The sequence below is a fragment of the Tenrec ecaudatus genome, chromosome 6 (assembly GCF_050624435.1).
Source record: "Tenrec ecaudatus isolate mTenEca1 chromosome 6, mTenEca1.hap1, whole genome shotgun sequence".
Taxonomy (NCBI): domain Eukaryota; kingdom Metazoa; phylum Chordata; class Mammalia; order Afrosoricida; family Tenrecidae; genus Tenrec; species Tenrec ecaudatus.
The window spans coordinates 99,940,651-99,954,503 of NC_134535.1; the positions used below are offsets into that span (position 1 = coordinate 99,940,651).

Genomic DNA, 13,853 nt, shown 5'->3' on the forward strand with positions numbered 1-13,853 from the left:
GCTCAAAATATAGGATAATATCATTGATATCACATGCAAAAAAATTTTGATGAAGATCATCCAGCATTTGCTGCAGTACATTGACAGGGAACTTGCAGAGGGTCAGGCCAGATTCAGAAGAGAATGTGGAACAAGGGATATCATTGCTAATGTCAGAGGATTCTTTTAAAAAAAATCAATTTAATGGGGGCTTGTACAACTCTTACCACAATCCATACACCCATCCATTGTGTCCAGCACATTTATACATATGTTGCCATCATCATTCTCAAAACATTTGCTTTCTACTTGAGTCCTTGGTATCGGCTCCTCATTTTCCCCCTCCCTCCCTACTCACCCCTCCACCATGAACCCTTGATAATCCATAAATTATTATTATTTTGTCATATCTTACACCATCTGACGTCTCCCTTTACCCACTTCTCCACTGTCCGTCCCCCAGGGAGAAGGTTACATGTAGATCCTTGTAGTCTGTTCCCCCTTTCTCCCTCACCTTCCCTTCACCCTCAAGATATTACCACTCTCACCACTGGTCCTGAGGGGTTCATCTGTCCTGGATTCCCTGTGTTTCCAGTTCCTATCTGTGCCAGTGTACATCCTCTGGTCCAGCCGTATTTGTGAGGTAGAATTAGGATCATAAAGTGGAGGGGGCGGGGAGCATTCAAGAACTAGAAAAAAATTGTATATTTTATCATTGCTACACTGCACCCTGACTGGCTTGTCTTCTCCATGCAGCCCTTCTGCAAGGGGATGTCCAATTTCTCACAGATGGGCCCTGGGTTCCCACTCTGCACTCCCCCTCATTCACAATGCTATAATTTTTTTTTTGGTCTTTGATGCCTGATACCTGATCCCTTCGATGCCTGTGATCTCACAGGTTGGTGTGCTTCTTCCATGTGGGCTTTGTTGCTTCTCAGTTAGATGGCCCCTTGTTTATCTTCCAGCCTATAGGACCCCAGATCTATATCTTTTGACAGCCGGGCACCATCAGCTTTCTTCACCGCATTTGCTTATGCACCTGCTTTGTTTTAAGTGATCCTGTCAGGGTAGGCTGGTGTGCTTCTTCCATGTGGGTTTTGTTGTTTCTTAGCTAGATTGCCACCTGTTTATCTTTGAGTCCTTAAGACCCCAGATGCTATATCTTTTGATAGCCGGGCACCATCAGCTTTCTTCACCACTTTTGCTTATGCACCCTCTTTGTCCTCAGCAATCGAGTTGGGACAGGCTGGTGTGCTTCTTCCATGTGGGTTTTGTTGTTTCTCAGATAGATGGCTGCTTGTTTACTCTTCTGGCCTTTAAGACTTCAGATGTTATATCTTTTGGTAGCTGGGCGCCATCAGCTTTCTTAACCACATTTGCTGTGCACCCATTGCCTTCAGTGATCATGCCAGGAAGGCAAGCATCTCAGACTGCCAAATTGTTAGAACAAAGTGTTCTTGTGTTGAGGGAGTACTTGAGCAGAGGCCCACTGTCCATCTGTTTCCTTAATGCTAAATCTATAAATATATATCGATATATCTATTTCCCCCTCATTGTATATAACTATATTTACATCTGTATGTGCCCATATTTAGATCTCTATGACTACCTTTTCCCTCCTAGTTCTTTCCTCTATTTCTTTGTACTTTCCTCTTGTCTTACTATCATGTTCAGCCTTCATTTGGGTTTTAGAAATTCCTCTCAGTTACATTATCAGATTCTTGACTGGAAGCAGAGAATACCAGAAAGTTGTTTACTTGTGTTTCATTGACTATGCCAAGGCATTTGATTACATGGATCATAGCACACTATAGATAGTCTTGAGAATAATGGGAATTCCAGAACACTTCCTTGAGCTCATGTGGAACTTGTCCATGGATCAATAGGAAATCAGGAAATGTGTATGTCAGGGTTATATCCTTTCACCATACTTAATCTATATGCTGAGCAAATCATTAGAGAAGCTGGATTATATAAAGAATGCAGCATCAGGATTGGAGGAAGGCTTATTAGCCTGCACTAGACAGATGGCACAACCTTGCTTGTTGAAAGTGAGGTGGGGATGATGCACTTGCTGATGAAAAATCAAAAACTGTTCAGTGTGGATTACAACTCAATGTAAACAGCACCCAAATCCTCACAACTGGACTGGTAGGTAGCATCATGATAAATGGAGAACCGATTGAGTTGTTGAGGATTTCGTCTTGCTTGGATTCACTGTTATATTCATGAGTTATATTCATGATGCAGCAGACGACAGTTTGCATTGGGTAGATGCATTGGGTGAATCTGCTGCACAAAGACCTCTTTAGAGTGTTGAAAAGTAGGGAAGTTACTCTGAGGACTAAGGTGTACCTGACCCAAGTCATGGTATTTTCAATCACCTAATAAACCAAACCAAACTTACTGCCATCGAGTCAATTCTGACTCATGGTGACTCTATAGGACAGAGTAGAACTGTCCCTGTGGGTTTCAGAGACTGAAACTTTTCACAGGAATAGAAAATCCTGTCTTTCTTCCATGGAACTCCTGGTTTTGAACTGTAGACCTTGTGGCTCACAGCCCATCGTGTAATCACTATGCCACCAGGGTTGGTATACATGTGAAAGTTGACTATTGAGTATGAAAGACCAATGAAAAATAGATGCATTTGAATTGTGGTGCTGGAGAAGAATATTGAATATAACATCGACTGACAAAAGGACAGACCAATCTGTTTGTCCAGAGTACTCCTTAGAGACAAAGATGCCGAGACTTTGTCCTACATACATTGGAAAAGTTGTCAGGAGAGACCAGTCCCTGGAGAAGGACATCATTCCCTTAACATAGGAACAACTGTCATAGTGCAAGATTGGGCAATGTTTTGTTCTATTTTGCATAGGACCTCTATGGGTCAGAAACGATGGCACTTAAGAACAAACACTGTTCTTTATCGTTGACAGTATTCTATTATATAGGGTGGGGGTGGAGGGAGACCCCCAAAATCAGGAATTACGCTGGGTAGAGTGGGGCTTTTCTAGTACACATTTTCTACTAGGCATCAAGTAACTCGCTCTGAGTTAGTGCACCCAGTGACGTCACCTGTGAAGGTTCTCTCTGGTCACAGTGAACTTTTTGTAAAAGCAGTTTTGTTCAAACCTCGATTTTTGTGATGGTCAGTTTAAGAGAACAGCATGCGGCTGTGAAATTTTGTTTCCTGCTCAGGAAAAATGCCGCAGAAACTGTTTTGATGTTGAACACAGCTTATAAGGACAGCAGTATGGGAAAGCTCAAGTGTTCAAGTGGTTTTCTTATTTCAAAAGAGGTAAAAATGTGGATTGATGACAAACCTTGTTCTGGACATATGTCAACATTCTGAATGGATGAAATGTCTATTAGAAGTGCACTTGGGGTTCAATCCACCAGGTCAGACTAATCCAGCTTCCTAGTGTAACAGTGTGCAACAACAACGTCCTGATTTCTGCCAGATGGGGGACTGGTTTTGCCACCGTGATAGTGCACCTGCTCACACAGCCATCTGTGTGCCAGTTTGGGGCAAAAAACAGCAGGCCTCTCTTGCCTCACACATCTTACTCACCTGATCTTACTCCATGCCACTTCTTTTTGTTTCTGCAAATGAAGAGGCACATGAGAGGACAGTGATTTGAGGATATAGGAGAGGGGAAGAAAAAAACAAGGGACATGCTGTTCAGCCATCCAAACAGATGAGTTTGAAAGATGTTTCCAAGAATGGAATCTCTGACTTGACAAATGTTAAGTTTTTTGGAGAGTACTTTGAAAGTGATAAGGTTATTTGGTAAAAAAATTTAAATACATAGCTTTGATTTTTAAAAGAATTCTGATGTTTGGGGGTACCCCCTCCTATGTACATACCACAATATTTTTATCCATTTATCTGTTCATGGGCTCTTAGATTGTTTGCATCATTTTGCTATTGTGAGTAGTACTGCCACGAGCTTGGCTGTACATATGACTGTTTGTACTACTGCTCTTCTATCTCTTGGATACACTGCAGATCATGCGGTAGCTCTATTTCTAGCACCATGCTGCTTTCCACAGTGATTTTTTACAGTCCCACCAGAAATGTGTGAGTGTCCCAAGCCCCCCAAAACTCACCAACATTTGTTGTTTTCTGTGTCTTTTTTATAGCCATTTTTCCAGAAGTGAGATGGTAATCACATGATAATTTTGATGTGCATCTCCAATGAATAATAGTTTGGAGCATATTTTCATATATTTATTGGCCACTTGAATGTCCTCTTTGGTAACATATGGTCTTAATAATTAAAAACTTCAATACATGTATGTCTGGAAGTTACCTAATATTTTCTCTATACATTTCTAAAAGGATGAAATAGTCTAGTTTTTTGGTGTGTTTTCTTAGTAATCTTTTTTACATCATGTCTATGGCAATAATTTAATAATCAATTGCTACAAATTAAAAAATATGTATTAAAACAAAAAAGATCAGGCAAAGATATGCAAAATATTGGACATCTTTCAAATATCTCAAAATGCCATTTACTATTGTAAGGAAAAATTCTAAAATTTTTAACTTAACTCATAGAATAAGGTTTCCCTTTTGAAAAGTATAACTACCCCAATTTTGGACCCTTCTTTGTCCATTTAGATAGAGATTACACTTTGGTGAGGAATCATTTATTAACAAATGAATCTCTGGGAGGAGCTTGTTTTTTAATATATATTTTTCAGAAGTTGTAAAGAGTTTTCTCATAGTATAATTACAGGAAAATTAAATTATTTTATCTGTCTCAAATCTTGAAGCAATAGAAATCTGACCTAGCTGATTCATGCTTCCGGAACGTCACGTTGGATTATGCTCTCTGTCACTTTAGCTAATGAAATGCATATCCTCTTTTGTTGCTTTGGATTCTGTTGCTTTAAATAAGTAGGACCCCAGCAGATTATAAATTTTTTTTCAAGTGTTTTGGAGTCTAATATTCAAATTTTTTTCCTTTACAAAAAGCGCACAATTGTAAAAGCTGGAGGTAAAAAAACACAATCAATTATTAGGGAAAGTACAATTAAATAGAGTCTTCTCCTGATATCTTTCTTATCACTTTTCATAATTGTTTGAGTCTAAGATTTCAGGAAATAGTCATAGAATATTTTTTTTTAAGAAAGGGGAAAAGAGAGTCCATAGTCCTCTTTAAACATAAAAAGTGCTTTCCAAAATGTTTTCCAGAAGTCATTATGTAGACTGGAATTTCTCCTAAGAAATGGTTTGCCTAGATGGTGCTATTAACTTGTAGTCTAATAGAAGCAAGCTACATAACATTAACATGCTTTCTTTCTATGATCTAAATTCTAATTCAATGACGGGATCATGGCTAAATGCTAAGCTTACAATAATTGCCTCATGAATAGTCGTATTGATTATGACTGAAAAGCAGAGGCTCTATAGTCTATTTTTAGTTTAAATGCCTATCCCTCACTGAAGTTGAAGGATGTAGTTAGTCAATCAATATTCTGAAAGTGTAAACCGTGAGATGTAAGAGGAGAGAAACGTGTTGCTGACCTCCAGGTTTAGAAGTGGAGCAAAACAGATGAATGCTCCTGGAGTAATTCATCTTATACTACAGGGTTGTGAGGGACCAGAGACTAGTTAACACCAAAGGATCCCTGCACAGGGATCTGGTGGGCGTGACCTGCCCACTTTAATCCAGCAGCCCCCCGCACCACCCCCCACTCCACATACACTGGATCCTTCTCAAACTCACTGCCATTGAGTCAGAATGAGGTAGAACTGCCTTTCTGGGATTCCAAGACTGTAAACTTTGACCTAACTGTTACCAGCTCAACGTGTAATCTCACAATTGCCACCAGAGTTCCTGAAACTCAAAAAGAAAGTAACAGTCACTGCCATGAAGTCCATGCCGACTCGCAGCTACCCCACAGGACAGGGCGGAACTCTCATGGGAGGTTCTGACACAGAAACTCTCTATGGGACTAGAAAACTTCGTCTTTCTCTTGAGGAGCTGGCTGGTGGTTTCAACATACTGACCTCGTGCCCAGCAGCGCAACACATAACCACTGTGCCACCAAGGCTCCTTAGAGATTACAGTGCCTTTGAAGTCGGAAGAGAAGAGGATGGATGAGTGAGATTTGTGTGGTTCGTGGGGGTGTTTACCCCTACATGCTAAGTCTGGAGCAGAGAATTCAGGCCCTAATTCTGCCATGTAGCAAAGGCTAACGATGCAGGGTCTAAAATATACCCAGGCTGAGATTGTAGTTTCATTTACTTGGCTATTCAGCTGAGTGATTTCAGCCTTAAGGCTTTTAGATTGAGAAAGATTGTAAATTTATGACATGAAACAGAGTTTATCCCAGAATAACCAACTGAAAATTATACCAACATAACTTGTATGTTTGGCTTTAGTTGGTTTGTTTGAGCTTGTTTTTCATACTCATGAGACTATTTTGGATTTATATACGTGCAGCACTATGTATCTATAGGACTTCTATTCCCTGATGTATCTTTAGCACACTGCCTGCATTGTAGCGAGCATGCATGCATGCATGTGCATTTATACATATATGGTATATTCTTCAGAGTATGTATAGTCATTTGAATTAGTCTGGACAATAAGCTTATAAATCTTTAAGAGTTTGAGTTATTTATAAAATATTTATATTTACCAAAAAATCATATTCATAATGTCAATGATCTTTCCTCATAGGCAAAACCCAAAAAAGCACACCTAATAAAATGATTTTGAATTACAAATAGTAGCTGCCTATTGTAAAAAAATTTAGCAATACAGAATTATATGAAATGAAAACTAAAAGTTCCAGATTTCTTCACCACATAAAATATATGTGTATACTTGGCTTTCATCATAAAAAGACTGAAACATTATTTTTCCTTTCAGCTTTTTCTATTCAACCATATACCAGTATTCAATTTTTCCCCCATTAGTGTAAGCTTATTGCTAGTATCGCATCATATGGCTATAAAAGAATTTATTCAGCCCTTTCCTATTGGTTTTTATTTTTATAAAAATATTATAAGATAGTTCTTATTTTTTTAAATATCATGACCAATGTTTCAGGAAACATTATTAAATATATAGCTTTCTCAAGTGTGAATTGATGAATCAAAAGGTTTGAGTAGTTTAAATTTTAATAGAAATCCAGTATGTTATTATTCTAATATCCTTAATCTTGATTTAGTGAGAAACACCTGGCCCACCAAGGAAATTACTTTCTATAGAAGACTGCTGAGAAGAGATTTTCCCCCCTCATCCTATGACTTCTGATCCCTGCGAAAGGGAGGGGAAGGGAGTGGTGAGGGGGTGTGGGAGGGTCCCTATCCTAACTGACTGAGCCTCTATTGAATTATCATTGCAGCAGCCTTAAGAAGAGATAGCTGTGGGGTTTCTATTTTTCAGAAGATGGAATTATATAGCTTTTTTTTAGATTTAGAATGTACTTTTTTTTTAAGCCAGAGGGATTTAAGAGATCATGTTAGTTCAACTCTCTTATTTGATGAATGTATTTCTTTTTTTCTAGACAGATGATGCATTTAGTTGGACACAGTTTATGAACAAGACCTCTTTAGAAGGTTAAAAACAATGTCTCTTTGAGGACTAATATGTGCCAAGCCCAAGCTATTCTCTTTTCTGTTTTTTAAATCATTTTATTAGGGGCTCATACAAGTCTTAAATCACAGTCCATACACACATCAACTTTGTAAAGCACATTTGAACATGCATTGCCCTCATCATTCTCAAAACATCCGCTCTCCACCCAAGCCCCTGGCATCAGCTCATTTTTCCCCTTCCTCCCCGCTCCCACCTCCCCTCTCCCTCATGAGCCCTTGATAATTTATAAATTATTATTTTGTCATATCTTGCCCTGTCCGACGTCTCCCTTCACCCACTTGTCTGTTGTCCGTCCCCCAGGGAGGAGGTCACATGTAGATCCTTGTAATCGGGTCCCCTTTTCCCCCCACCCTCCCTCTACCCTCCCAGGTGAATGTCTTTCTAGTTCCAGAAGAAAGCAACTCAAACTGACTGAAATGATACATGGAATGAAATGCCTCACATAACATAAAAACGATGTTAAGATTTCTCTCTTGGTTTGGTCTGGAATTCATGATATATCTGCTTTTCAGCGTTTCCTAGGCCAGTTTTTTCCAGAGTGAGACCCTCTGGGGTGTTGGAACAATCCAAGGGGTTGTAAAAGCAAATGCCTACCCTTTATCCTTGATTATGAGCTACAGTACCAAAATTTAATTGCCAGGGGAGCCGAGGGCGATTTCTTTTTTCTGAATAGGGGGTGGTAAATTTGAAAACGGATGGTCTGGGCTCCACCTCATCCTGTACATTGACTTCATCTTTGGCCCTGCTATCCTTTTGGGGTTACCAGCAATTCTTAGGACTGTATATGTTGTTATTTATACCCAAGGTATTTCTTCTCCCAAAGGTCATACAAAAGTCCTGAACCTCAGATTCTAATCGACCAGTTCGATATCACCAGCCATCTCTCAGTAACTCTTGCAAGGGAGAGTGGCGAGGAGGTGCGCTTGCCTTCCTTGTGTAAGTTTCTGAGGGTGGAGAATGGGCAGTGTCAGCCCAAGGCTGGTTCCTATCATGCAAAGGCCAGAGGTGCCTCCTCTCTCCAACCTTTTCTCTCAATTCTGACACCAGCGCCCCTCCCCCCGAATTGTAATCCTCCGCTGGCTTCACTACTCCCTTGTACTGGCCACACAACTCATAGACAACTCAGTTATGGAACTGATTAGGGAAATGACAGGTGGCGATTTGGGATGAGGATCAATAAGGACCATAAAACATGCAGGCAAGTCTCCCTTCTGCTTTGCAAGGCAGCTCTCTCAGCCAAGCTCAAGTTCCTCTGGAGCATCCTTTCAACTTCATTTCAACCAGCTGAATGTAGAACCTACCTGCAGTGTCATCCTGACGTGACAATCAGGAAAGTGCCCAGGAATTCTTTTTTTTTCTTCTTTGGTCTTCTTTATTCATTGTCCAACTTTTTTCTTTTTTTACATTTTATTAGGGGCTCATACAACTCTTATCACAATCCATACATATACATACATCAATTGTATAAAGCACATCCGTACATTCTTTGCCCTAATCATTTTCAAAGCATTTGCTCTCCACTTAAGCCCTTTGCATCAGGTCCTCTTTTTTCCCCCTCCCCCTCCCTCATAAGCCCTTGATAATTTATACGTTGTTATTTTGTCATATCTTGCCCTATCCGGAGTCTCCCTTCCCCCCCTTCTCTGCCGTCCATCTCCCAGGGAGGAGGTCACATGTGGATCCTTGTAATCAGTTCCCCCTTTCCAACCCACTCACCCTCCACTAGGAATTCTTAACTTAGTATTTGATCTTATGTGTGACTATTCCTTCGAAAGCTTCAGGGATGATCTTAGGATTTTGTCTATTTTAATGAGATTTCTGTATTTAAGTTAATGCATTGTTTAGGCATTCTTTGATGGTTTTCAAGTTAATAAGGTTACCACAAAACATAATAAAAATCTCATATTTCAGTGTCTGTTCAAGCTAACCAAAATTGGTATGTCTCCTGGCTAGTGTAAATAGTCAAATGGTTTTTGTTGTACTTTGATTTGTCTAGAATCTAACAAGGAGACACCAACAAAGACAGGAGAAAGACATAGCCCACTACTCCTTCTCTTTTCCTACTAGGGGAATTGTGTTCATTTCAGTACTCTCTAGATGAAGACAGAAGCAACAGTTATGTAACACCATTGCACATGTCAAGCCCTGGTGGTAGAGAGGTTATGTCTTGAGTTTGAAACCAACAGTTGCTGAAAGATAGGCTTTCTACTCCAGTTGTCTCAGAAACCCATAGGAGCCATTCTACTGGCCTATAGGTTAGTTATAAGTCAGAATCAACTCAATGGCCTTGAGTCTATAGCATGTTACAGATATATTTGCATTTTTGTAGTAGCATCAACAACGTGTCGTTGACACTGCAAACAAATTGAGGGGCTACTTGGTTCCATGGCTCAGCTAGATTCTGGAAGATGAGCAAGAGGGCATGGCTCTTACTCTAGTGGAACTTACAATCCGCTAAGAAAACAGACTCAGGGGGGGAAAAATCATTCCAAGTGTTTGAAGAAAAAGGGCAGGGCTGCAGTAGGAGATAAAGGTTGAGTACCCAGGCTGTGGTTCACTCTGATTTCTTGATTATTCTTCTATTTCAAATCGAGGAGATAGAGGGGAGGGGAGGGAGGAATTGAGGATACCAACTACAGTACATGATGGTATGCATGCATATATATATAATCAGCCAGGAAGAAGTTTATTTAGTCAGGAATAAGACTTTCTTAGTCCACCTCCCTGGAAGGTTTGCTTGTGTGTGTCTGCAGGGCCCTTCTGATCCTCCCCACCTTTCCCACCTCCATCCGTATACCCAGCTCCACAAAGTAGCCGGTAGGGTCTGGTGGGTAAGGGATGGCCATGGGGAGATGGAATGGATTCCATTTCCCACCTTTTGGAAGCATTAAGTACTGTTTGGAGAGGACCTTTGGAGAAATCAGTTCCAGGAAAGGGCAGGTCCTTAAGTAAGCCTTGGCCTTGTGAGGAGCAGAGTTCAGGGTCTAATTCCTGTGGCCTTATCAGCTTCGGAGCATTCTCCAGCACAAGCGCCAGCTGGGGCACGGGAGTGCCTTGGCTACTTCACACCGACCTGGAAAATGTCAGGCTAAAGGGCGGAACCCTGGTGGTGGTGGGGTCTACAAGTCTCCACGCTGTGTGGATATCAGTGTTTTCCTCCCCTCAGCGCCGAGTTGCTCCCAACTCCTTACGGAAGGATGGTCTGTGACCGGTGGGGGGAGGATGTCCAGGGAGGAAGCATTCAAGGACTAGGATCTTAAAATACTGTCAGGTCGCACGTGACATAGTTTACAGCTGTTGATGGTCCAGATGGTGATGGGCACTGGTCTCAAGGTCAGCTTTCCCCAAATCGGCATCATCATTATTTCATTAGGACGGATAGCAGCATCCCCTTCAGGAGACAGGGCTCCCGCTCCGCGGCTCTCCCCCGAACGGCTGGCTGCGGCAGGAGGCGCGCGTGTGTGCGGTCACCCCCGCGCCGCAGCCCCAGCCGGGGGAGGGAGAACCTCTTCCCGGCCGGGCGCTCCCGCCGAGCCCGCTAGGCGCGCGCGCGCGCACGGCAGGGAGCGCGCCCCCGCCCCTCGCGCGCGCGCCCGGCTCCGCGCAGCTCAGCTGACCGCCGGGCGCCAGACGCGGGCTCCCGGCTCCCCCGCGCAGCTGCCGCGGCGCGAGCCTCCCCGGCCGCCCCCCGCGCGGACACGCCCCCGGCCGCCCCTCCCCCGCCGCCCGCGCCGGGGCCCCAGCGAGCGCGCGCGCGAGCCCGGGCCGCTTCCCGGCGGCGAGCGAGGGGGCGAGCGGCGGCCGCGCGAGCATGGGCGCGCCCGGGGCGCCCTAGGAGCGGCACGCGGGGAACCCCGTGGGCGCGGCGGCGGCCTGGGCAGCGAGCCTTCCCGAGCGGCGGCGGCGGCGGCGGCCCGAGCAGCGCGGCCGGGATGAGCGGGAGCGGCGCGGCGCCCGGGCCGGGCTCGGGCTCCTCGCCGGCCGCCTGCCGCTTCGCGCACTACTTCGTGCTGTGCGGGATCGACGCGGACAGCGGGCTGGAGCCCGACGAGCTGGCGGGTAAGGCCGGGCGGCGGCGCGGGGGGTCCCCGGCGGGGGCGGCGCCGTCCTGGGGGACGGCCGGGCGCCCGGGCCGGGCGGCGCGGTAATGACATTGTTATTTATTCCGCGTGCCGGGGGCGCGGCCGGGCGTCGCGCCGTTGGGGGCCCGGCGCGTGGGGCTCTGACTAACGGGCGCGGCGGCGGCCCCTTGGCCCGCTGCCCGCGCAGGCCGCGCGCCGTGACCCCATCCCCGCCGGCCTAGCGGCGAGCGCGGTGCGTGAGCCAGCTGCCCACCGTGGCGGCCCCGGCCCGAAGTTTCAGCGGCGGCGCGTGACGCGGCGCCCCGGCCTCTTGGGGGGCGGGGGCCCTGCGGGGAGCCCGGCTGGTTCCGCCCTCGGTGGTCCCGGCGCCGCGACCAAAGGCCGGCCGCCCTTCGGCACCCTGTGGATTTGGCCGTGTCACAGGCGCGGACGGGGACTTTGGACGCTCGGGACGCGGCGTGACGCTTTGTTGACACTCAGCCTGCACTCGCTGTTGCGGACTTTAAGTTGGCCTCCCCGCCCGCACCGGGGGCACCTGGGGGTGCTACCTGGGTTTCCCAGGAGGGACACCAGCGCCCCGCTCTTGACTCGTTGGATGGCGCAGTGCAGGGCTGAGCCGGGGACCGGCGCTGGTTGGGGCGCGGGCGTGGGGGTAAGGGGGTCGCGTGTAGTACGCAGGGTCGAGAGGAGACCACAGAGAAACGACTGACTTCATTTTTCACGGCCGTTTCTTGTCTGCCGTGGCTCCGTGGGATGGGAATCTGGGTTGCTCCTTTTTAAAAATAAAACAACCGTGTGAAACAAGTGACATCTACAGCGGAACTTTATCCGTGTCACTGTCAACCACTCAGGCCATAGCCTTTCCAACCAGGTTCCTTTGGACCTAGCAGTCCTTTAGGAATTACACCAGTGTGAGGTTTTCTCCATGCCTTTGGAGAGGCCTGGAAAGACTGTATTAAGCAATAAACAAGATAGTAAACAAAACTGTTCAGTCTTCAGATACAATACCCATCAGCCCACGCCGTAACTGACATGTCAAAAATCAGGCAGCTTCAAGGCAATGCTCATTCAACAGTGAAAACTTACATCTGATTTTAGTTAACTTTTTTTTGGGGGGGGACCCAAAGAGGAATAATAGAACATCAGGCTTTTTGTATGTAATTATGTAATCATTTATTAATATGACTAAGGAATAGGAAGTCAGAAATAAATGTCTGTGGAGGGATTGGGGAAGAGACCTTTTTTGGGGATTGGTGAACACTTTGCCAATAACATTTTTTTTGTAATCTCATTTTTTTAAGCTCCGTTACCACCTAGTCATTTTGAATATTAGTGACACACCAGGGTCAAGTGGCAACTGATGAAAGGAAAAAGCCTGTATTTTTTCTTTTCCATCTGAATTTATATGCCTAGTAAAGCTACAGCAGCATAAGTTTGCCCTGCGATGCTTCAGATAAAATGCAAATAGTTTTAACAAAATTAAATCGGGGTGGGGGGTTAGTTTTAATGGCTTTTCAGAAACGACTGTTTCTGCTGCTTCATGTGAGTGTGGATGACTAAGATTTCTGCTCTTCATATTAGGTGTCTTCAGGTAACAAGCAATATTGAATTTAAGTATCATTCATTCATTCAACAAATAGTTTAAAACCATCTGGTTAGATTGTGTTATGTTCTAGCCACTGGGGACAGCTGTGAACATAGTCAAACATTCCGGCCATCATATAGCTTAAGCTCAAGTAAGGTAAGACATTCTGTGAACACATACTGTTTGTCAGATATTAAGTGCTTTATTAAGAATAAAGCAGGGACATAGGATTGGGGTGTGCCAGCAGGGAGGTAGAATTTTAAATGGAAGGCCCACAGAGCATGACATTTTGAAAAAAGACTGAAGAAGGTAAGGAAGCAAGCCATATGGATTGAGGAACCATAGTCAAGGCAGAGGAAGCAGCAAGTGCAAAGGTCTAGAGATGGTGAAGGCCTTGTTTAGGTAGCTGCAGTGAGACCTGTGTGGTTGGCATTGAGGGAGAGGGAGAGTAGACAAGGTCAAACAGGAGGGGGCATTGAATTGTGTAAGGCCTCATAGACCATTGTTCTGCTGTTACTCCGAGTGAGATAAAACACTCTGGAAGGTTTTGAACAGAGTAATGCCAAGATCTGATGGATCACA

General features: G+C 44.6%; 1 protein-coding gene across 3 annotated transcripts in view; it reads left to right on the forward strand.

The window, feature by feature from the left end:
- The first annotated feature begins 11,398 nt into the window (after positions 1 to 11,398).
- The window catches only part of DENND5B (DENN domain containing 5B), a 171,872-nt gene continuing 169,417 nt past the window's right edge, over positions 11,399 to 13,853 (forward strand). For 2 of the 3 annotated variants that reach the window (XM_075551911.1, XM_075551909.1), the window contains exon 1: positions 11,402 to 11,663. In XM_075551911.1, the coding sequence (XP_075408026.1) occupies positions 11,537 to 11,663 (127 nt within the window). In that variant the 5' untranslated portion in view covers positions 11,402 to 11,536. Of the gene's footprint in view, positions 11,664 to 13,853 lie in introns of all 3 variants that reach the window. The other variant, XM_075551910.1, reaches the window with a different exon arrangement.